The sequence below is a fragment of the Anser brachyrhynchus genome, assembly GCF_964034855.1.
Source record: "Anser brachyrhynchus genome assembly, chromosome: 2".
NCBI classification, from domain to species: Eukaryota; Metazoa; Chordata; class Aves; order Anseriformes; family Anatidae; genus Anser; species Anser brachyrhynchus.
In genome coordinates, this window is record NC_137695.1 from 67175672 (window position 1) to 67198472 (window position 22801).

Here is a 22801-nt window from a genome sequence, read left to right on the forward strand (position 1 = left end):
ATGTTAGGTGTTATTCAAAATATTCATATGACAGCTTCAAAGATAGAGAAACATGCAGTCCATTATTTATGCTTTCTAAAGAGATTGATAATTTAAGACTAAACTACTAGTTTCTGCAGAGAATTACCTCAAAGAAAGCTGTAGCGGCATGGGTGTCAGTCTCTTTTCCCAAGTACCAAGCAATAAGGTAAGAGGAAATGGCCTCAAGTTGTGTCAGCGGAGGTTTAGGTTGGATATTTGGAAATTTTTATTTACGGAAAGGGTTGTGAGGCATTGGAACAGGCTGTCCAGGGAAGTGGTTGAGTCACCATCCCTGGAGGTCTTCAAGAACTGTGTAGATGTGGTGCTGAGGGACATGGTTTAGTGGTGGACTTGGCAGTGCTGGGTTAAAGGTTGGACTTGACTATATTAGAGATCTTTTCTAACCTAAATGATTCTCTGATTCTATGAAAATGGTACTGGTATTTTTGCTGCTGTAATTGATTTAAGTGTTCCCTGCCTGCCTCTGGGTAGATAAACAGTTTGTCTGCACATAAGAAGCACATTCAAAAAAGGTACATTTATGAGAAGGGCACGAGCGGGTGCCAAAGTCTCTAACATAGGCAATAACTACCAAGCTACTACAGCTTTTAGTCAGAATTGAAAATATTGCTGGCAAAATACCTCTCTTAAGCCTGGCAAAAAGTCAGAAGTTATTTCTATGATGGATTTATTTTATTTTATTTTTTTTATTTCTGAAGGTGGGTAACAGGCCAAAAATAGCATTACTAATTCCAGTGACTGTTAAATTACCAAACTGGTAGTTGCTATTCAGCATGCAACAGTCGTCGCACAAGTTAGCTTAAATTCCTATCACTGAAGAATTAGACTTTTAATTGAGACCTCAAACCTTACGTTAGGCAGATATTTATAGACATAACATGGGCTTTAAAATCAAAAGTGGCGTACATAACACCAAAACCTACTTTTCTAAGTGATACAAAAGATACTGGGAGTTTGCAGAAAATCAAGAGAAGTGAACTTTCTGCTTCTGACAGTTGGAGATAAGTTAAGAGCAGGATCCAAGACCAGATAAACCAGATCCAGTTTGACTTATGCATAGCAACAGTGGTTTATCTACTTACATTACATAGTAATGTAATTAAGCTACATAGTAGTTATAAGACATAAATTTATATGATTTTTTTTAATAGGTGTTGGTTTCTTCTGACACAAATTCCAATCTCTGCTGAGGATAACGTGAGCAGATATAGTAAGACCCATTCTCTTGCAGTTCAGCCTTCAAAAGTTTGCCCATAATAAGCCAACTGAGTGTTAGTATTTTTGTTATCCTTCATTATTTTAGGATGTAAAGTAACTTGTTCAATTAAATTATGAATATTGTAATGCAAACATTATTTTCTTTAGCATTATTTCTATCCCTGGATTATTTACAAGTTTTCACTGGAGGTTTGTAGTCTATGTTTGTGGGTTTTGTTGCTTTTTGCTTTTAAAGTACAGGCCTTTGATGTGTTTGATTTCTTTGGGGCAGGTTCCTGGCTCAGTCCCTTTCTCAGATCATCTGCTGAGGATCAACCATGCGTACAAGCACCACTTCCCAGCCAGATCTAACCAACTCCAGCGTACAGAGTTGTAGCTACAGTGCAAATCAGCTCAGGTACTCAATTTAAATCTCTATGTAATTACCATGCAGCCTTCTCAGCTTTTGACAAAAGAGTTTAAAATATCTTTAGACAGATAGCAAGTACAAACAAAAACCTCAAAAACATTTTTTCTATTCTTTTCACTTTAACTAACCAACTAGTCTTGTGATTTTTTAATGCCTACAGTTGACATTCTGCATATTGTAATATGAATGGTAGCTGCTTCCGTAGCTTTTTCTTAATCCTAATCTTTCTGTTACTCTTCCCATAATTTCACTTTCAGGATAATTTCTTCCAAAACATTTATATTGGCCTTATACTCAGGGTGAATAGAGTTCAAGATATTTTGAAGTCCAAGCAAATAAAGAAAACAGATGCCTATTGCCAAAGTAAAATTATTCTCTTTCTTTATAAGCAATAATAAGTCCTGACTGGGAAAATTAAGTTGTCACATAAAATCCCTATTCTGCAACATAAGCAATATAAACCCCATGTGGAGTCTCACAAGTTAGGCACGATTTTTTTTTTGAGGATTAGATTGCAGAATTTGTGCGTTAATCATAAACGTATGCTCATCAGTAAGGCTGAGAGCAGAGGTTGTAGAACGGAAGACTCTATATGCCTTATAAAATAATACCGTTTTCTCCTCCTGATTCCTTCCCAAGCTTTGCCTGCATAAATATCATTCAAACCTTTTCCCATGCCTGGTGGAATTGTCCAAAACTGGACTTAAGCATTCTGAGATCTCAAATTGCTTATGTAACCCTTCAAGCAGGTTAAATCCACAAGCCTGACTTCTCATAAATGATATTCCATGTGGCCTTCCCATTCCATTTCTACACATCCCTATCACCATTTCAGCGGGACTTGCGACTTCAGAGCAAGTCTCTTTCTTAACACAAATGAGCTTCCTCAAAAAACTCTTCGAACTGTGTTCCCAGGAAGGGCTTGATAGGAAGCTGTACCCTGAGCCCACGCCCGCCAGTTGTACCTGAAGAACTGATATAACAGAGGGTAGGCGCATACAGCAGGAGCCTGATTATGCAAATATATCTGCGTAGATGTGTCTCAAGAATGGTTTTATTAGTGGGATGTAGGAGAAGGCAGAGGGGGGAAGAAGGGATCCTGAGATGCTCCTTTCTCCATCTGCTCTCCACTAATACTGACCATCATGCTCGGCTAAGTCAATTGCAGTTTCTGAGTAAACTTTACTGATGTCCAGATGTGGGACTGAAGCATGGCAGAGGATCTGACAGAACCAAACAACTTCATGGTTATGGCCAGATGGAAACCTAGTGCCTAAACAGGTTTTTATCCATTCTGCTTAAGGTCATCAGCCTCGAGGGTTAATCTTCTTAGTTCCTATACACAACCCATAATTTATGGAAGTATCCCTCCCTATGTTGTTTTTCAATACAAAACACAGATGCACACTGCCACCCAAACCTACAGTTCAAATGTGTGTGGGAAGAGTAACTTCAGATGGACGTGGATGGCAGATCTTGAGATAAGCATGGTAGGGGGCAACAGAAGCAAATACAGGGGGCAGCAACAAAGACAGACAAGGACACGGTGAAAATGGGCCCTAAGTGAATGAGGTTCTGAAAAAAGCAAGAGGGGACACCTCCTCTGTGCTGAACAGCACTGAAGAAGGGAGTGGGAATGGAGCTGTGAGTGGAGGTCCTCACTTACCCTTGCTATTTGTCTCCTTTTACAGAGCTATGCATGTCACCTGCAAGCAGGGCTCCATAAGGAAACTCCTGCACCTATTCTTCATTTCTGGTTTGCTGTTTGAGTCAATAGAAACAGTACTATGTTTGCTACATACTTGTGTTAGCCAATTCACATTGCCCTGACCCTTCCACTGAAATGGACTAATTAGGTAAAATTCCACTGAAAAATGTCATTAGTTTAACATTTTTGTTTATCAGAACCCACGTATCACTTCATTTCCTTGCATTTTTAAAACAAAATTTGGCATATTTCTAACAAAATCACACTCCTCAACAATTCTACAAGACCAGAAGTAATACCATGATATGGTACTAGGCATGAGACTACCAACAAGTAAATACCCATATCAAGGTAGATTATTAAACACTATCACGTTTACACACATTGTAATTAGTGAAAAAGTAATAAGCTAAAGTTTAATACAGAGAGTGAACCATGTTATAAATTGAAACTCAATTAACATCAAGATAATATGGAATCTATGTATCTCTTGTCAAACCATAATCATTTTTAATTATATGAAAAATTTTGAATAGTGTACACAATATTTTAGTCATGAAGAGGTAAAGTAAGCTCATAGGGATATGCTGATGCAATAAGTTATATATTGCATCAGAATTTCAATGCAAAGTGTTTAACCAGTGTGTCTGGCCTGAGACTACAAGGGGCCCATATTCCTGATCCTGCATATCAATAGATATGCAGCTTCAATAGATAAAATGCATTTTTCAATGTAGATACGAACCACCAAGGTGCTAATAAGTCTGTATGACTTCATACAGAGTTTTACCTTCAGACTACAAATGAAATTTGAAAGAGAAACATTTAACACGTTTATGAATATCACATGAAGACATTTTGTTGCACATACATATGGTGGCAGAGTTGTGAAGATCATGAAGATGCAGTAAAGCAAATCTCCACTGTGGTGACTCCACTGCACAACCTTTTGTCAGTGGGTCTGTGACCGCCAACTCTGTTAGAAGGCTTGAACTTCTGAATTAGCAAAGGTTGTGTAGTCTACGTTATTGTGTGTTAGACCATTACAATTATTATCATTAAAGTCACCCCCAATAATTTTTTTTCTTACCGCAGGTAGCTGCTGTTACTGGTGGGATACTGGTGATGGTGATAATGTTCAGGCTGGTTGTGCCAGAAAAGCATTTTGGGATGAGATGAGGCGTTGTGCTCAAAGAGATGGTCACTGTAGCGATGGGAAAAGAAAATAAATACACACATTCAAATTAAAGTTGCAGTTGGTTCCTCTCACACCTTTATATTTAGCATCTGCCACCAAGTTTGCAGGTGTCACCCTCTCCAGAAGAGGCAGAGAGCTGAAGTCTTGCCTGGTTCCCACCTCCTCTCCTGCTCCCCAACCTTGCTGCCTTGTCAGCTGCTGCCCAGCTGCAGGGCTTTATTGCCAGCTGGTGTGACGTTGGGTGCAGCCCCCCTCTCCCACAGTCACTGTGCAGAACTGCACATGACAGAGCCAGGAGAAAGAGCAATTCCGTAGCACTGCTGCCCCAGAGAGGCAGACAGCTTTCTCTTCACACAGTCCACTTGAAGCACACAAAAAACAGAATATGTGTAGGCATGACTGGAGAAAAAAAATTAAGAAGGGGGAATATGCATTGATGTTTTTAAGACAAGCAAAATAGCTTTGCACCCATGTTTAGACTGTATCCCTTTTACCTTTTCATTCTGTACATCTGTTCAAGTGCCAGATTACTACATAGTATACCTTATAGTTATTTACTTGTCATTAAAAATATAAAATAAAAAACAACAACAAAACACTGTCAAACGGCAAGGAAAATATTTACTACAACGCCCCCTCCTGCCCCCAGCCACACACGCACTCTGGGGAAAAATCATATTCAGATGCAAACCAGCTGCTTGGTGCATCCATGTCTCAGTGCTGTTTGCTTGCCCAGGTTTGCAGCTAGGACGGCAATATGAACTTTAAAACAAACGAAATAGTACTGATCCTGCTAAGACTTTGGCACTCAAAGCTAAGAGGGCACACATCCAAAAAACTCAGCTGAAGATAGTTACCTGCAGAGGGTACCCACTCTGCTTGAAATAGAAAGGACTACTGAAAAATAGTAATAGTTTGCTGTTATTTTTTAACATCCTCCCTCCCCCCTCCCCCCCCGCATTGCTTGGTCACTGCAGTTCATTCTATAAAAGATTCTTTAAGAAGTTATTGCAATATTGTGAAAACACTCAGATATGAAAATTAGTATAACAAGGAGCAAGGCTCTGGAGAAAAAAAAAATTATTAGAGTGCTAGCAATAAACAGCAGTCAAAATACTTCAGACAAATAAGTTATGTTTTTCCTCTTTTTGGTGGTAGTTGTTCGTTTTTTCATAATGAGGCAGTTCCCCCTTTTACCTTACCATTTTTATTCAACATCAAACAATGCAAAAAAAATGCAAAGACAAGAATAACAATAGAAGAGGAACTGTAAATACAGGAAGAGAAAGGAACAGTCACATGTGATGCTGTCTAGAAAAGATTACAAGAATTGTGACTACTGGCTTGGTGATTCTGAGATTATTCTCCTCCATGAGGAACGAAGGTACCTCCAGGAAGGCTCGCATGACACAGCTGGACTTGTGTACATGAGTTGATCTTTGATCCAGCAAGGATGAGAGCTGGATAAATATTTTCAAGGTTAGTTTTTCCACTTACAACTCTGTGTGTGATTGAGCATCTTTGAACAAGATTAAAGGGCTGCACAAACCCCTGTTTTCAGTGATTGCTTCTGCATTTTTTAATAATTAAATTTGATTTCAGAAACAGTAGATAAAGAATAGATATCCTGGTATTCAGTTTGCTTCATCTACCAGCAAGTTGTAAAACACGATCACTCTGTGTGTTACATGTGTATAGCACATTTTATTTGGAAGCCTCATTTCCCTTTGCACTGATTATTAGTAAGGATTACACATCCCAGAAACTGCATTTACAATCTTCCATTGGGGATGTTGTGAGCTTCTCATGACCTCTCACAAGAGGGCACCTGTTTTGTTCTGTGACTTGTATTTCTCTTGAAAGGAAAGAGTAGTAACAGAAGTTCTCCTTATCTTGAAGGGCTTTGAGTCCCTAGCAGGGTGGCTCCCACTTCTAACTGTACCCCAAAGGGCATGTGTGGCTTTGAATTATCAGGCACTTTATCCCCCCAAAATTAGTCTGTTGCTTTTTTGACAGATGTTGGTTTAGCAAAGTGCAGGTGGGAACACTGCAGTTTTGAGAAGTCTTTTTTGTGAAGTCCAGGAGAGAACTGTTGAAGAAAAGCAGCTGAGATTCCAGAACTATTCATAGCCTGCCTTTTTTATGTTTACAAACGTGTATGTTTACATACATGTATACTGAAAAACTGTGGTCCTGGTTTTGATCCTCAGCACAGTAGAATTTTTCTAGAATTTTAGAATATGAATTTATTTTGATATTTTCAAATAATAACACAAACACGACATATCAGGAGTCCAAGATCTGTACTTACCTCAAGACAGTCAGCCTGTTGTGGCTGAAAATAACTAACGCTGCAATGGGAGTCCAGGCTGCAGGTGCAGATTAGGCTGCTGGCCTGGGTTTAGCCTGTCTGAGGGCAGACAGCGAGTAGGAGCTTAATCAGGAAAACAAAACAGGAGCATCACAGCAAATGTGCCCATTCGGTCTCAGCTTCATTTGATTTTTCAAGAGTTATGCTTATACTGACTAAAAATAACTGAGCCACTGGTTCTATCTGAAGAAGCTGCTGTCTCAAGGAGAAGAGGTATTTATTAGTAGAGGGTGTGTTGAAGAATATTCTGATCTTATGTACTGTGTCCAGCTTAGTTTCTAAAACCCTGCTTCTTCTAAAAGGTGGAAGTTCGAGGTCTGTGTTAAGGGTACCCCTCGTGGTGTGCAAACTATTTCAAACTTGTGCGTGGCTGCCACTACTGGCCATCGTACCCCACTGCAACCACTGCTCCTGATGGCATAGAGGTAAAGCAAGACTGAAGCTTGTGGACTGTCATGCAAAACCACGTTGCTAATTCAGTAAGGTGACAGCTACACCAATCCATTTAATTGGAATTGCATCTTCTAATATTTAAAAGGCTTTATGGTGCAGTTGTACAAGTAGGCACATCAACAGTTTAAAAGGTGACTGTTGCAAGTTTCTTCTACTTTGCAGAAGCCACTACCATCGTCCAGCTTTGGAAACACAAAAGTCATCCTTTCCTCAATCCTTGGTCGTCAACAAATACAACTTAAACATTTTATCAGACAAGATGACTTGGGTGGAGGTAGGTATTTGCCATTGCATATAAGCTCAACTTCCTGAAACTGCATGGATCCTACCATGTCTTTTAAGACATCTTTGAGTCTATCTTCATCAATTCAATTGCAGGCATTTGTAGCTTGAAATACAAAATACATAAATACACACTAACACAGCAGCATGATATCATGTATATGACACAGTGCCTGGAATTCAGAATACCTGGCTCAAATCAAGGTATATATCACCAGGTTACGTTCCTCTTTTGTAGAAAATTTGCTTTTCTCCCCCCACTACGGGTTGGCAAGGGGCTCAATTCTTCACTCATAGAAGCTTTGAGTTCCTTGTAAGGAAAGCACTAAACTGAACATGCAGAAAGTGTTAAGAAAATGTTACTGTTAAAACTGAAATTAAACATCAAAAAAAAAACCCACACTCAGCAATTAGTACTTTTTCATGGTCTTGTATTTTGACTGATCTTCCTTGCAACCAGTATACAGGGGTAAAACTTCAACTACAGTATAACTTCGTTTTTTTACATCAGGCTAACTTCCCACATTGTATTGAATTCTGGCATTTTGCTTTGTGAAGTACTGTGTATTCCCCACACCCACACCTGCTGCCCTTGACTAACCTCTAGACATAAAGGTATGTAGTTACCTAGTTGTGCAAGTTTGGGGACAAATAAGGTGAGTTTTTAGCATTGTACTGTTTATTGTTAAGGGGTTATTTTTGTTTCTCAGTTTATAATCTGCCCCATAAGTACTAAACAGGTTTCAGCAAAGGAGCATTGTATACACAAACAACAAGAGACTATTTATTTAAAACATCTCTTGCTTCAAGGCTTGTGTATAGCATGCAAGGTCCAACCTGAAATTTGAGGTGGGGAGGCTAATGTTTTACTAACAGGTGAATCTGTGCTGAAGTACTTCAACATATGGTGCCTGAAAACTTTTATTGGCTTTTTCCATGAGCAGCATCCAAATTGACATCTAAGTAGCAAATCAAATGATGCCTTAGTAATCTTTTCTTTATAGAGCAATCGGTCTCCTCACTTAACTTTGTGACTACCCTTCTGAGAACTACAGCGAATGACAATATATATTAAAATTGTTTATATACACTGAATGTCATCCTTGATATTTGTTTTTGGCAAGTAAAAAAATATTCCACAGACAACGCTGCATGGACAAATTCAATTCAGCACTATGTAAAACACTGTAATCTCACAGACTACGGATATATTCTGAGGATTTTTTTTTTTTTCAAGAAAGTTTTTGCTGTCAAGTGACGATTTTTAGTTCTGCTCGACCAATACTAGTATTTGGACTTGAAGACTGCTGTGGCAATGTCAGCTTGCTACATGATCTGACACCATGCACAGAAGAGATGGTTCAGCTCCTTCTAATTCCTAATGGACAGGATCTCTTCTACCTGAGGCATCTTTGGTACCCTGCCAGGTCTAACATTTTCTAGCAGTGTGCAACAAGCAATTTAAAACATGCTAATCTGCAATTGAAACAGACATATCCAGTTCCCCCACAGACATATATTTCAACTATTTAAACCAAGTTAAAATTAGTTTTTCCTCACCTTCCCTGATATTTTAACTTTTTTACTAGATATGCTTAGGCAAAGGATAGGAAAATGGTGGTTTTTTTTTTAGCCCCCTTTACCCCCCATACAGGGGGTCACTCAAGGCCTGGGACATTCACCTTGGCCAACATCTCTGGCATAAATTTCTGATCCCAGAGTGCTGCCAGAGAACCAGTCTGAGATCATTCCCCAGTCTGATTTGTCTACAACAGACTGGGGAGCTCCCATGGGGTAATCTTGGCTCTGCCACAGAGATGAACGGATGGAGAGGGAGTATCTACTAATCAGTCTAGCTGACTTTTGATGTCTGTCCGCTGACTGATGTACATGTACATTTTTGTTTTTACTGGTATATATCGTCCTTGGCAAGACAGGGGCAACCTTTGAACCGATCTTGACACAGTTAACAGAGCTGACTGCAGTACTGATTTCAGCAGGAGTTTATGGAGGTACAAAGATTTCTGTTGGTGGACAAAAGCAAGATCTAGAAAAGGAAGCAAACTAAAATGAAAGACTTATGAAACTTTGATGCCTAATATAAAGTTCAATTACCTTTCTACCTCCTGACAATGGTAACGTCTGAATATCACATGTAGATAATGCTGTTTTTTCCACTGAAGAAAGGTATTTTCCATATATCTCTACCCAGCATTATTCCCAATCTTACTCCCTCAAAATACGCTTCATTAGGATCACTTGCATCTACTTAAAATACATCATTAGTTTTATTTTTGATAGATATCATGCCATTCAAGACTGCTTGCCAAATAACATTTCAAAGTTTCCAAGAGTTACTGTTTAACAGCCATTTACAAATGGAGTTGTGATTGTGTCTGAGCAGAAATTCCCTCGTATGTAAACATGCTCATTACCCTAAAAATCCTATTGGTAAATGAAGCAACTTCAATAGTTGGGGGTAACCCAAGCTGCACAGTCTGGGAATCCTGAGGTCTTAAAATATACTTAAGTATACATGGGTAAACAAGATATATAGAAAAAAGGCAGATTAAGTTCAATTTTTCTTTCCACTTGCCAGACTACCACAACTTGCCAAACTTCCCAAATTTCTGAAAACCATCCACGTTCTAACAACAAAGATTCACTTAAGAGAATACTTGTTATATAAGAGACTTAAAAGCACATGCTTCTACAAATGCAGAAGGCATGATTATAAAATTTAGATGGGAACAAATAAGTTTTCTTTAGAGAACATAGTATGAATACTTTCGTCTTATGTTGAAGTAGACAGCAACTGCAAAACTAATCAGTTTACCAGTTCAGTTGGGAAAAAGCATCAGTTTTATTTCTCCAGATAATCCTTGCGTTCCCAAACTGCGTATCTATCCTCATCTTATTTTTACTGTATTCTATGCTTCTGTTTGCTAAATCTCAGCCTAGCAGAGCCAACCAAACCACACTTTCTAACCCGTCATAGGGATTAACTGTAGCATAATTCACATTTATTCCTCTTTATCTTTTATGATTGTTTTCAAAGGGACAATGATATATTCACAATCTGAATTCTTTTGCTGACAATTGAACTGTGAGCACCTCAGGCCTTAAATCTCTACAGGCTTTCTACATTGATGAGTTCGTGAATTTACTCGAATATTTGAACATTCATAGAAGACGCTAAGAATGTGCAAGTGTTTCACGATAAAAGTGTTTGTTCTTTTCACTCTGGAACTCAGACCACAAATAATAAGCATGAATCAATCTGTTCCAGTCTTTATCTTTAAAAATAAACAAGCAACCAACCTCAGGAAAATTTACATGATCAATCCTCTTTCAATTTACATTTACTATCCCAATTTCAGCTGAACAGATGCTACCCAAAATTATCTAAAGCAAATGATATCCAAGTCCAAGACATTCAAGACATGCATTTCCTATCCTGATTCTGCATGTAGTTTTCTTTCCTTCTTCCTCTTTTTTTCTTTTAAAGCCTGAAACCAGCCTTTAAGAATCACATTTCAGTATTCAAACCACTTCAATTACCTATCATTACAGAATATTAAGAAAGCCTTCCTGAAAAAGAACAATAGTAATTGTCCTCATTTTTCACAGCTCTTTATGCCTTTTTTTTTTTTTTTTTTTTTTTTTAAGATAAACCACCTCCAGTACAAACATAAGGCATGACTAATCATAGCTCAATTTTAATTGAGCTATTGTCTATTTGGAGTATAGGAAATGAAGGCAAAAAGCAATGCAGTGAATCTGGTAACTGGCCGCAGTGGAGAACATTTTGTTGCAAATTCTTCTGGCTTCACGTAATACAAACATGTTCTATCCACATACAGCGGTCCCATCTTTGTTGGAAACAGAACTAGTCACATTGTAATTAAAATATTCATTTAAATATATTGCATTTAGATTTTCAGCACGTGGGATATCACACTTAGAACATTTAAAGGTGTCTTAGAAGCATAACTGAGGGACAAACTTTGTGTAAATATCTCCTCTCCTCCCCCCTGGAGCAAAATTTTTCTGTCATAGGGGAAAAAATCATTTCTTTCTTACCAACATTTTTTTTACAGATAAAAAGTTATGTTCATCCAGAATATATATGGTATGTTTCAATAAACTTATTTTTCAGTATGAAATAACATCTTCAAAAAGATGACAGAGCAAAGTCATCTTGAAATGATCATTTGAAATAAATATTACCTACAGAAAAAGCAGGAATAATATATGGGACTATTAAACTTAGAATGTGTAAGATTTTTTTTAAATGTTCTTCTGTATAATCAAAATGTAAACTACAAGATCTTAAACTAAAAATATCTGAAATATTAAAAAATAAAATGCGAGCAATGCAACAGTGTACAAATAAATGAAATAGTAAACAAGAAGCCTGCTGAAATGAAGGAAATATGGTGTCCATTAAAGATAATATACAACTTCCAAAAACCATTTTTGTCTAGCATACCTATATTCACACCATGTTCTCAAATGCTAAGTCAATTTACTAACAGGGTATCTAAAGGAACATCATTTGGACACACAAAACATGAAGATTATTATTTTTTTTAAACCAATCTTGTTTCTGTCACCTTTATAATCTTTCTTATAGCATGTGATCAAATGAAACAGAAAACCAAAATGTATACATTGTTGTTTTTTTTTTTAAAGTCATGTTATGTACATTTTATTGCCAGTATATGCACAATGGTAAGCATAGAACTATAAATACACAATGCAATTAAACAGTAGAAAACAACAAGAAATGTTACACATAATAGAGGAAAGAAAGAGGAGATAACTATCTTCCTGATGTAGGTGTTAAAAAGGGCTAGTGATGACTTACAACAGTCTCGTTTTTTTCCGGTCTTTACATATATTTCTACAACTTTTCTTCCAAATAAATCTCTGCAATGGCATTGCTTCTTTAACAACATGTCAGCTTTTTCTGTCAGATTCACTTCAATCAAAATCAATCAAAAGTGAAAACAATCTTTCGTGTAACTACAAGCATCTGACAATTTTTATTCAGTTTTGTTTTTCAGGGTACCTAGCAAATAAAGTGTATAATTATTTTAATATTTGGCTGCATGTTGAAGAATAGAGTTTTGAATATGCCTTAAGTGATCATTTGGGAAAAAAAAAAAAGAAAAAATCTTCTGTAGATAGTTCTACCAGGTGCTATATGCAGCAGCTCAGTCAAACATTAGTCACCCTGAAGAGGTAGAGAGAATTTTAGCCTAGTATAAGTCATCATCCTTGGCACTACTATTTTCTCTCTTATCAGGATACACTTCCTACAACTACATAACACAACAGTCAAAGGGAAAAAAAGCTAGGGAAAAAAGTTTCCACCATTCCTGGGAAGGGTACTGCTTCATCCCAGTTCTCAGTTAATTAACTTGTTGCTTATATCCAAAACAAGGAAAAAAAAAAAAGACAATATTGAGGGACACATTTACTCAATCCTTGCTCTCTTTCCATTATTAAGTTCATAAATACAAAGAACCATTATTCACAATAAACTAACTCTTTTTCAAAAATGGAAAAACAAACTCTGGAAACATTTCCACACCTTAATCCAGATGGGTCTTGAGGATGCTATTCAAGAAAACCATGCAAATAGTTTGGTGCAGCTTTTCCCACCTCATCCAAAATATAAAATTTTTAAAATTAGAAGGTGGCAAGATCCATAGAATTTGTGACTATTCCCCCTCCCCTCTTTTTAAATTCCCCCCTATTTAAATTCAATGCAGAAAATTTTGGTGCTTTTAGGAAGATAACAAATAAATAGTCTTCTGCACTGTTGCCATGAAATCCCATGTGAGTTACAATACAAGACTACTGGTTCCAGCAATTAGGTTGAAAGGAAACATTCTAGTGATAAATACATACTGAGCATGCTTGGGCAGAGCACTCCATTCTGAAGCATCCTGCTTGAAGAACGAAAGGTGACAAGGATGGTTCACGTCCATCAAGTGACCATTAACTCCGCTGCTAAAAAGCGGACTGCCACACTATCACCAGGTCGGCAGTGCTACCCTGAAAGGGCTGTCTTCCACACTAAGAGGTACTGGTTGTACCAGCCCTCTGCTGCGCACACTAAATTCTTATTTATGCAACAAACATACAACCAATGAACAACATCACTTTTACAGAACTGGATCAAGCCAGCTTTTTTATGGGCGTATTTCTCAATCTCCAGAATATCCTGAACAAGCTGTAAATAAGATGATGAACGACCAACAGTGACTGAGTCTCACTGCAGTTCAGACTAGTTCTGCCTTGTTTCACATCACTTGTTGTTTCTAGTGAAGGACATAATACTCAAACAAAATAGCAATAAAAACAATGTTATCTGCAGCTGAGTAAAAGCAACGGAACTTATATTTTAACTTCTGAAGCTTAAAGCATACCTGTTTAATTAGGGTAAAAAATGTTTTTAATACAGTAACACTGGCAAAAGTTAATGGGAAGACACAGAGGATTGTGAACAGGATAAATGATGGATTAGATTATTTATAAATTTTATTTTGCTTTGATCAATGGATGTTAATACTGTTTTTTCCTTGGATTTGGAATAATTCTATTGCAACAGTCACATGCAAGCTGAAGACAGCCAATGGTTAAAGAAAAAAAAAGGGAGGAAAATGAGAAAAAAAAGAAGGGTTCCAAACGTTGTAAGAATTTTCCTTGCACTTGAAGAGGGCCTGGCCCTTGCTTTAAGAGACCTGGTTAACTCCTGTCAGCTTCATTAGCTTTGTCCAGACATATCTGCTGTTGCATCGCCTGGTCCAGAGCCTGTTTGTGCACGCTTGATGTAAAGGTTCAGTAATTTCATCTGCAAATTTAAGCCAGAAATTTGCTTTAGTTAGTATTTACAAACTGTACATACTACAAGAATGACACACCAAAGTAAACATTAAACCATTTTTTTCCTGAAAGCAAAATTTTATGTTACATAATTAACTGGAAGGTAACATACTTAACAATAAAAATATTAAACAGCAAAATTTCTCACAAGGAAACAGGTCAAGCATCATTAGGGATGTAAAGAAAGTGATCTAAGGTAGCTAAACTAAAATGGGTGGATTATTTTCCCCGAATTACGATGCTGTTCTGAACTAAAGGAGGAAAAAAAACCCACCTTAAGCGAATGTTGAGGTTTTAAGCCTCTAGTTACATTTGATTTTTTTGTACCTACTAAAGCTTCCAATACTGCCTAAAAATACATTCAGTGCCATCACTGCCAGACAGTATTCTTAAGATGCAACTGTCTTATTCAAAGATTTACAAAATTAATTGTCCTGTTTTATTCCGAAGGACAGATTCCCAACACACCTGTTTGCATGTAAACAACAGTATGTACAAGATGTCAATAAAACCCTAACCTTCCTGAACCAAAAAGGAAGGGAGGGTCTCCCCCGCCCCCAAATTAGTGATACTGAAAGGTCTAATGAAAGCAAAACAATAAGGAGGGAAAATAAACTGTGGAATATAACATCTGCACATGACATTTAATGCTTTCCAACTGCATAAAAATATGACAAGAAACACAGGTAGAAAAACCTATTATCACTATTTCAGAACAAGAAGTCTGACAGTGTGTTCAAGAATGTTCAAAATATTAAAAATGTATTTTCTAATTTTTTTTCAGCCACTGACAGTACACAACTAGATCTACTAAATAGCAGCAAGAAACAATTTATTCTTTTTCATATTGCTGAAGTTTGTGCAAGTCCCTAAGTATTTACAGACCTATGGATTCTTAGTTTTGAACCTTTTATGCCAATGTTACATCAATCTTTTGAGAGTTTCATAAGCCTTGATAGTTTCATTCAGATACATACTTTTACTAAACTTTCTGGTAATTGCAACGGAAATGCAAATGTGTACATGCAATTATCATCTACAATATATTTAATTGTAATCTTTTACTTACTTTACTGCCAGTGAGTTGACTGAGATGTGGTTTTAGTTCATCACCAATTACTGCATGAATGGCAACAAGGCAGAAAACACATGCCTTACGAACACTACTCTCTGAATTATCATAGCCCTAGAAAGCAATAAAATTAACATTATATTTATAAATTAAATTATTATAATCAATTATTATAAATTAATAACATTTATATATTAATATAGTATATAATAAATGATAAAATAATATAATAAAATATAATTATTATGAATTAAATTAATTTATAAATTAACATTAATAGCTTAATAATAGATTAAAAGCCTCAGAAAGCTGTTTACTTCTTCTTATAATAAATACATTAAAATCTACATTAAGTGAATGTTAAAGTAGCCCAATGAAGCATTCCAAGAAAAAAAAAAAGCAAATACAGAGCATGCACTTAAAAGGCACGCTGTTTTGAGAGTTACTTTCCATACTGAAAAAACCTTACACATTCTTGTTCATAATTTATGTTGAAAACAGAGCTGCTGTCATGCTCTGGGTTGAAATGCATTAAGGAAGAACACAAGGAGAACTGTTCTAGATTACACACGTTTATTTAAAGCAGAAGACTATTAAACCTAGCACTTTCATACTCTGAAACAAGCTAATTCTTAGCAGGGAAAGATTCTTTTCTTAATTCCCAGCCTGTTATTTAATGCTTTTTGTTTCTCATGCCTGTCTCACACCCTCTTCTCAGAAGGACCCTGCTCTGCCTCTACCTTCCTGCAGATGTGTGACTTGACCACATGCATTAAATACAGAAATCTGCAGAACACAGCTGTCAAATTCTGAAAAGTCTTCATCCAGCACATGTAAATTAATGTATTTTGTTGTGTTATAAGGTGGGATATAATTAAAAATGGACAAAGAAACAGAAACCTCTGATATCCTTCTCATCTTATTAAACTTACCCCAGTTAACTGCTTTTTTCCACTTGCCTCCCCCAAATCCCAGGTTATAAAACCCTACAGTTATATATACATACAACATGTCCAATTTAGAAGAATCAATTAGAACTTGCAGAAGATGTTTCGTTGTTGCCACCTGTATCTTACAACTGAAAGGCTCTATCGAGCTTAACTATAACCACTACTTTATATTGTACCTAGATTTTGAGTCCTAACAACAATTACAATTCAACTAGTTGACAATCACAGAGATTGTTCCCACTGAGTTATTTTGGGTCAAAGCAGCCATCAGCTAAGACAAATAAAAAATCCTTCATGAGAGCCAGGCGGTATTGCTTGAAAAAAAAAAATCTTTGCAATTCTTTTATATGCAGAGGGTTTTTTTGTTTGTTTTTTTTTTACCTGTATTAGACCTGGCACAATCTCTGGTAAAAGCTGAGTAAGAGTTTCTTTAGATACTCTCTCAATGACTTTCGTCTGCATTTTGATTGCAGCCAGATTAATGGGGTAATCTGCAGTTTGGATAATTGGACAAAGAACTTTGATGCACTGATCTGGGCTAATGGAAGTAGCCAGCATAGAAGCAGCTTCTTCAGCAGATCTCACCACCTATTGAAAGGACAAAAGACATGGAAAAATGATGTACAATTGCTGTGCACAGAATTGCTGTGGTCTGTTATCTGTCAGTACTGGTCTTGAACATAAACTTCTCTTAACCACAGCTCCACTATATTGTAAAAATATGTACATTACAAGACTTTGAAGATGTGTCCAATGTTCCAGCTGTTGGACATATTATCGAAAAAACAAGACTCTTTCCAATACCGTATGACTAATCTATATGCTCTGCAAGATGTCTATCGGTGTTTTCCAAACATGCCTGACAATAACTGTTGAATCAAATCTGGAATCTCTCTATTCTGCAATACTATGCAGAATACAAATGCAATATTATGCAACTACATACTGAAATTTCCCCACTCTGTGAATCTATAATTTCCTGTGTTGTCATTCATTATTACTTGTTTGGCCTTTGATCACTGACAAGTCCCATATAAAGAAGTCCTTGCATGGGGAGCATGGGGGCATAGGGAAGACAGGGAGGAGATGTATTCATCTAATAACAAATCTGTATTCTTCTCCTAACATCAGTGACACTGACGTAAACTGTTTAATGTTTGGGTGGCTACTGTATTTGTTTGTTGTATGTATGTGCTGCTGTGTATGCTCACATCACAAGAATTTCTGAGCAAGATCACAGTTATCCTCCTACTTCTGAATCCCCTCTCTATTCTCAGCCACAAGCAACTCTTCTCGTTGATATCTTACAGTCCTTTCTCTCCTGAAAAAAAATATATTCAAAGCCATGCTCTTGAATGGCGCAGAGATGTCTGGAAATGGAAAAGGCTGATGATTTCCTTGCCCTGTTCAGTCCCATCTCTCAGCCATGTATGTTAATGAAATCCAAAACATTGCATCAGAACTCCAGGATATCTGGCTTAAGATGTCATACAACGAAAAACCACCTTCAGTTATTCTTTGATGAGCTGTGATCATTGGTTATGGCTCTGTGTCCTCTTGGACAGCACTCAAAGCAATTGCTATCAGGGCTGACATTAACCGTTTCAGAACTTATAAAACCACAGTTCATTTTTCTTTTGCATACCTGTGTTAACTAGTAAGAGCTGAATGCTTGATTATTACACAGATTACTTCCTCAGTAAGATCTAACTGATTTGTCAAACACTTTCTGGACATACACACAGCTGTTTCATTTTGTAATATTTTGTTATAACCTCAAACAAACGGAGTAACTGATTACTAACCTCCTTATGGGGGTCCTTATGAGCTTCTAATGTCTTCATTATTGTGAGCTCTGCATAATTCTTAAACCTTGCTGGCTGGTTTCTTAGAATTTCTCTTAGAACTTTCAATGCCAAAGCTCTAATTGCATACTAAAGATTAAATATTAAAATAAATTAGTTATGCTCCTTTAAATAGATATATGTTTTAATATTTGTTCAACAGTAAAGCCTTCGATAATATATCAGATTTTCTATGCATATATGTAATACAAATACTGTATTAATAAATTCAGCTAAAAAATTGTTCAGTTATTCATTTTTCTCTCTCTCTTTCTGCAATTAATTCAGGTTGTATATCACAAATATGCTGCCAACCGGAGTTATCTGTGCTACCCAAGAGCTGCTATGTTGCATACAATTTTACCCTTCACAAGTGCTGATAAAACGTTTAGCATCACACAAATGCATTATTTTTGAAAACACATTGACAAGTATTTATTTATTTATTTTAATCAGAACAGATATTAGTGTCATTCTGAACCTCAGCAATTTAAAAACGTGGCACTTACAGGGAACAATTACATAGAACTCAAGCGTTTTCACGATAAGCATTATTTATTTATAGAAATATATAGTGATTTGTGCCCTTCCCTTACAACTTTCAAAGACACTGAAAGTAAACCATGTGCTTTGTTAACATTCTTAGCAGAAATAATCTAAATTTACCTCTTTGTCTCCAAGTGTTTCAAGCAGCAAAAGCAGTATTGTTTTGAAGTGCTCATCCCAAACACCAAAAGACTCTTCTTGAGTTAACTTCATGAGCTCATAGAGAGCAGTCTTTCTTTCCTCAACTCTCTCATTATGGTTTGATAACTCTTTTAGTAACTCTGCGACCAGATCAGAATGATCCATGGGAGGCTCTACCAAAAAAAGAATACACAAACACAATTTCCAGATTATTGCAAATAAATATTAGTGCTTGATGCACAACTGTAAGATATCTTCTACGGTAGCTAGCTGGCTTTCTAGCATACTTTTATATTTTCCACCCAACTTAGCCAAAATTACAATTTCAGTATTTCATTTTCAGTGCAGACAACATTCCTAAACAAGCTTACAATCACAATAAAACAATGATACCACAAAAAAAAAAACAAAACAAAACCACACCTGTACAGTTTACTGCAATAGTTTTTACTCTTGCAATCCATCATACAAAAAGTGGTAGTTCCCTCTACCCTTTTAAATCTGAAGTATTAAAGGGCCAGCTTTCCCATGTAACACTTCCATCCAAGAAGATAAACTTGCATATTCTCCTTCAGTATTATCTTACTGAACTGCTTAGACTTTTGTAAGCCATGGTTCCACAGCAATGGCTAGACTTTTAATGCAAACAGAAAAAAACTGCTCAAGAGTGGAGCCATTAGCCCCACAGAGATTCCAGGGAATTACTGCTATCTCAGTAACAGTCACTATGAGACAGCTCTGGATTTCAGCTTTGATTAACAGAGAGGATTCCATGATGATGGAGAAAAAGCACGCACCAGTAACAACTCATATTTGGAAACACTGGACTGCAAACATGGAGATCTGCAAACAGCCAAAAACAAAACAAACAAGCCCTTGTATGTGGTATTAATGACAATTAAATATTGAACTGTTCCCTTTACTCCATTATCAAGACCAATTTAGAAAGAAAGACCAATTTAAGAAAGAAAAGCATATAGCTTCTACCTTTGCACCAAGACTTTGGGGTGAATTAACAGAAACGTTTTTTTTCCTGCGAAAAGTCTGAGAGCATTGACGTACATTTTTCTTTCATAGAGTAAACAGTATTAATAATATGCAAGCGTTCCTGCAACTACATCTATCCTAAAATTATTTCACTTCGTTAATAGATGAAATACATTTTCCCTAACAAATTTATTAGGTCATATGCAGAGAAACCACAACCCTTATATTGCTGTATTCAATATTGTAACTTATAAATGATGTACAAAGAAACAAAAAGTAAAAGCTGAATATCACATATCAAGGATCAAAAAAATAAAAACAACAAAAAACACTGTTTTTGTACCCAACATTTCTTTTTGCATTGTTTTGCATAAATAATCAACTCACCAACACCTGAAAGCAGAAACCTTTTTTCTGCAACCACTTCCACTGCCTCTATATTAATGCATGATTTGCAAATTCTCTAAATGGATCATTATTGTTTGTCTAAAGGACAAACTGGAATTTCATTCTGCAGGTGCATTATGTGAGTAATTATTTAGTACAGATGAGCAGAACGGACAATCCATTTTATGGAAGCAAGGGCATTACTTTTATTACTAGGACTATAATGCTTGATCTACCAAACTGTCAGGTTTACATCCATGGTAAATCCAATTTTGGGAATGTATATCAAAATTTAATTAGCAAAGCAACCTATATGTGCTTAAATAAAGCTATTTACATTGTGGAAATACCAGAATGAAAGAAGTGGCAACTTTAACGTATGGGGGGGAAGGGGCAAAGAGAGAAGGTACCAGCCATATCCATGCAGGAATAAAAGGAAGCTCTATTAGCTGAGGAAATTAGCTTAGTCGGTCGAGGGAAGTGATTGTCCCGCTCTACTCTGCACTGGCGCGGCCTCACCTCAAGTACTGTGTGCAGTTCTGGGCACCACAGTACAAAAAGGACATTAAACTGTTGGAGAGTGTCCAGAGGAGGGCGATGAAGATGGTGAAGGGACTAGAGGGGAAGACATACGAGGAGCCGCTGAGGTCACTGGGCCTGTTCAGCCTGGAGGAGGCTGAGGGGGGACCTCATCGCAGTCTACAACTTCCTCGTGAGGGGGAGTGGAGAGGCAGGTGACCTATTCTCCGTTATCACCAGTGACAGGACCCGTGGGAACGGTGTGAAGCTGAGGCAGGGGAAGTTTAGGCTGGACATCAGGAAGAGGTTCTTCACCGAGAGGGTGGTCGCACACTGGAACAGGTTCCCCAGGGAAGTAGTCACTGCACCAAGCCTGTCTGAATTTAAGAAGAGATTGGACTGTGCACTTAGTCACATGGTTTAAACTTTTGGGCAGACCTGTGCGGTGCCAGGAGTTGGACTTGATGATCCTTATGGGTCCCTTCCAACTTGGAATATTCTATTATTCTATGAAATAGATTTCCTTAAATAAATAAATAAATAGCACAAAATCGTCTGTGTGGGTGTGTGCGCCTTGACAGCCTCAATTTCCCATTCCTGGATATGATTTAGCACCCAGTGTTTCATTCCTAAACATTCTCCAGATAAGAAAGGAGAAATACATTAAGTCATATTGAAGTCTACTCACAACTTTTTTTCTGAAAAGAAAAAACATAAATGAGGAGGAGGAGGTTCATTTGAATAAATTAAAATGTGCCTTAAATACGTATCTATTAATATTATCCATATAAATATTTGTTAAAGAACATCTCTTCTCAAACCAATCAAATAATAACCTTTTGACAGGCTATACAGTATTGGGGGTAAGAAGGAAATTAAGGTATGTTCTGAATTAAGTAAAGATTTTCCTACTGCCTGAAACATGGCCAAGAAGTCAACAAGGTGGGTACAAACCTTGGATGAAACACCTGCAAAATGACTGGATTATAAATGGCTTTCTATTTATCTAGAAGGAAACAAATGATGGTATCAGTTAAAAAGGCAGAGGCTTGGAAAACATGATCTATGGAAGCACACTGAAAAAAAATGAGAGGGACATGCTTTGCAGGGGGACACTGGGTTTCAAACAGGAGCTGCTGAATGCTTTTAAGGAGTCTAGAAAGTGTCTTAGAAAACCACATTCCCCTATACTTCTAATAAAGGGCACCTCCCCTGGAAAGAGTGCTAGTGCTTTGAAGATTTAGACTGTTCCTATGAAAACCTTTTACTACAGAAGTGGTAAAATACTCAAATGCACATTTGGGGGTACACTGTGGCATCTCCTCTAAAGGAGTTTTTTAACTGTTAGATGAACAGTCTGCAGAATACATGTTTGTGCCTCAGTGCAGCTGACTGCACCAAACGAGCAGCCAAGATCTCCCCATCCAGCCCTTTATATCCATGTCTTCTCCCAGTAACAGATGAAAAGATACATCAGAGTCCAATAAAAACAGGAACTGTGTGTCAAACACAGTGAAGTTGCTGGAAAGTATAAACTAGTGTTCAACAAGCACTTCGGGTTTATGGGAAAAGCATGCAATTCTTAAGTGAGAAACTGCATGCACAAATATTTTGCCGTGTGTATAAATGTATCTTTTTTTTTTTCCCATGCCAACTTTTTCAAAATAATCTCGGATGCAATTCTAAAAGTAATGACAATACACATGGTGCTACTAAAAACTAAGAGTGCACTCCTGCATACAGGAATAAGTCCAAGTAGGTTTTTTTTTTTTTTTTT

At 37.0% G+C, this 22801-nt stretch overlaps 2 protein-coding genes and 1 long non-coding RNA gene across 43 annotated transcripts in view; 1 reads left to right on the forward strand and 2 right to left on the reverse strand.

Annotated features, from left to right (window-relative positions):
* Positions 1-13797, reverse strand: part of UBP1 (upstream binding protein 1) — a 53370-nt gene extending 39573 nt beyond the window's left edge. For 2 of the 3 annotated variants that reach the window (XM_080580109.1, XM_080580105.1), the window contains exons 1-2: positions 13601-13796; positions 4468-4581 (exon numbers count right to left, since the gene is read on the reverse strand). In XM_080580109.1, the coding sequence (XP_080436235.1) occupies positions 4468-4581; positions 13601-13680 (194 nt within the window). In that variant the 5' untranslated portion in view covers positions 13681-13796. Of the gene's footprint in view, positions 1-4467; positions 4582-13600 lie in introns of all 3 variants that reach the window. The other variant, XM_080580110.1, reaches the window with a different exon arrangement.
* LOC308189745 lies at positions 142-14385 on the forward strand. Of its 2 annotated transcripts, XR_013946569.1 has the most exons (3): positions 142-1657; positions 3361-3525; positions 4473-14385. It is a non-coding gene; the product is annotated as an uncharacterized lncRNA (long non-coding RNA). The 2 variants fall into 2 exon arrangements; XR_013946568.1 differs by having other exon boundaries at positions 142-3525.
* The window catches only part of CLASP2 (cytoplasmic linker associated protein 2), a 142438-nt gene continuing 131998 nt past the window's right edge, over positions 12362-22801 (reverse strand). For 37 of the 38 annotated variants that reach the window (XM_080580048.1, XM_080580070.1, XM_080580037.1 and 34 more), the window contains 5 exons: positions 19111-19304; positions 18406-18534; positions 16982-17188; positions 15648-15764; positions 12362-14546 (listed from right to left, as the gene is read on the reverse strand). In XM_080580048.1, coding sequence (XP_080436174.1) covers positions 14460-14546; positions 15648-15764; positions 16982-17188; positions 18406-18534; positions 19111-19304 — 734 coding nt within the window. In that variant the 3' untranslated portion in view covers positions 12362-14459. Of the gene's footprint in view, positions 14547-15647; positions 15765-16981; positions 17189-18405; positions 18535-19110; positions 19305-19418; positions 22031-22801 lie in introns of those variants that run through there. The other variant, XM_080580051.1, reaches the window with a different exon arrangement.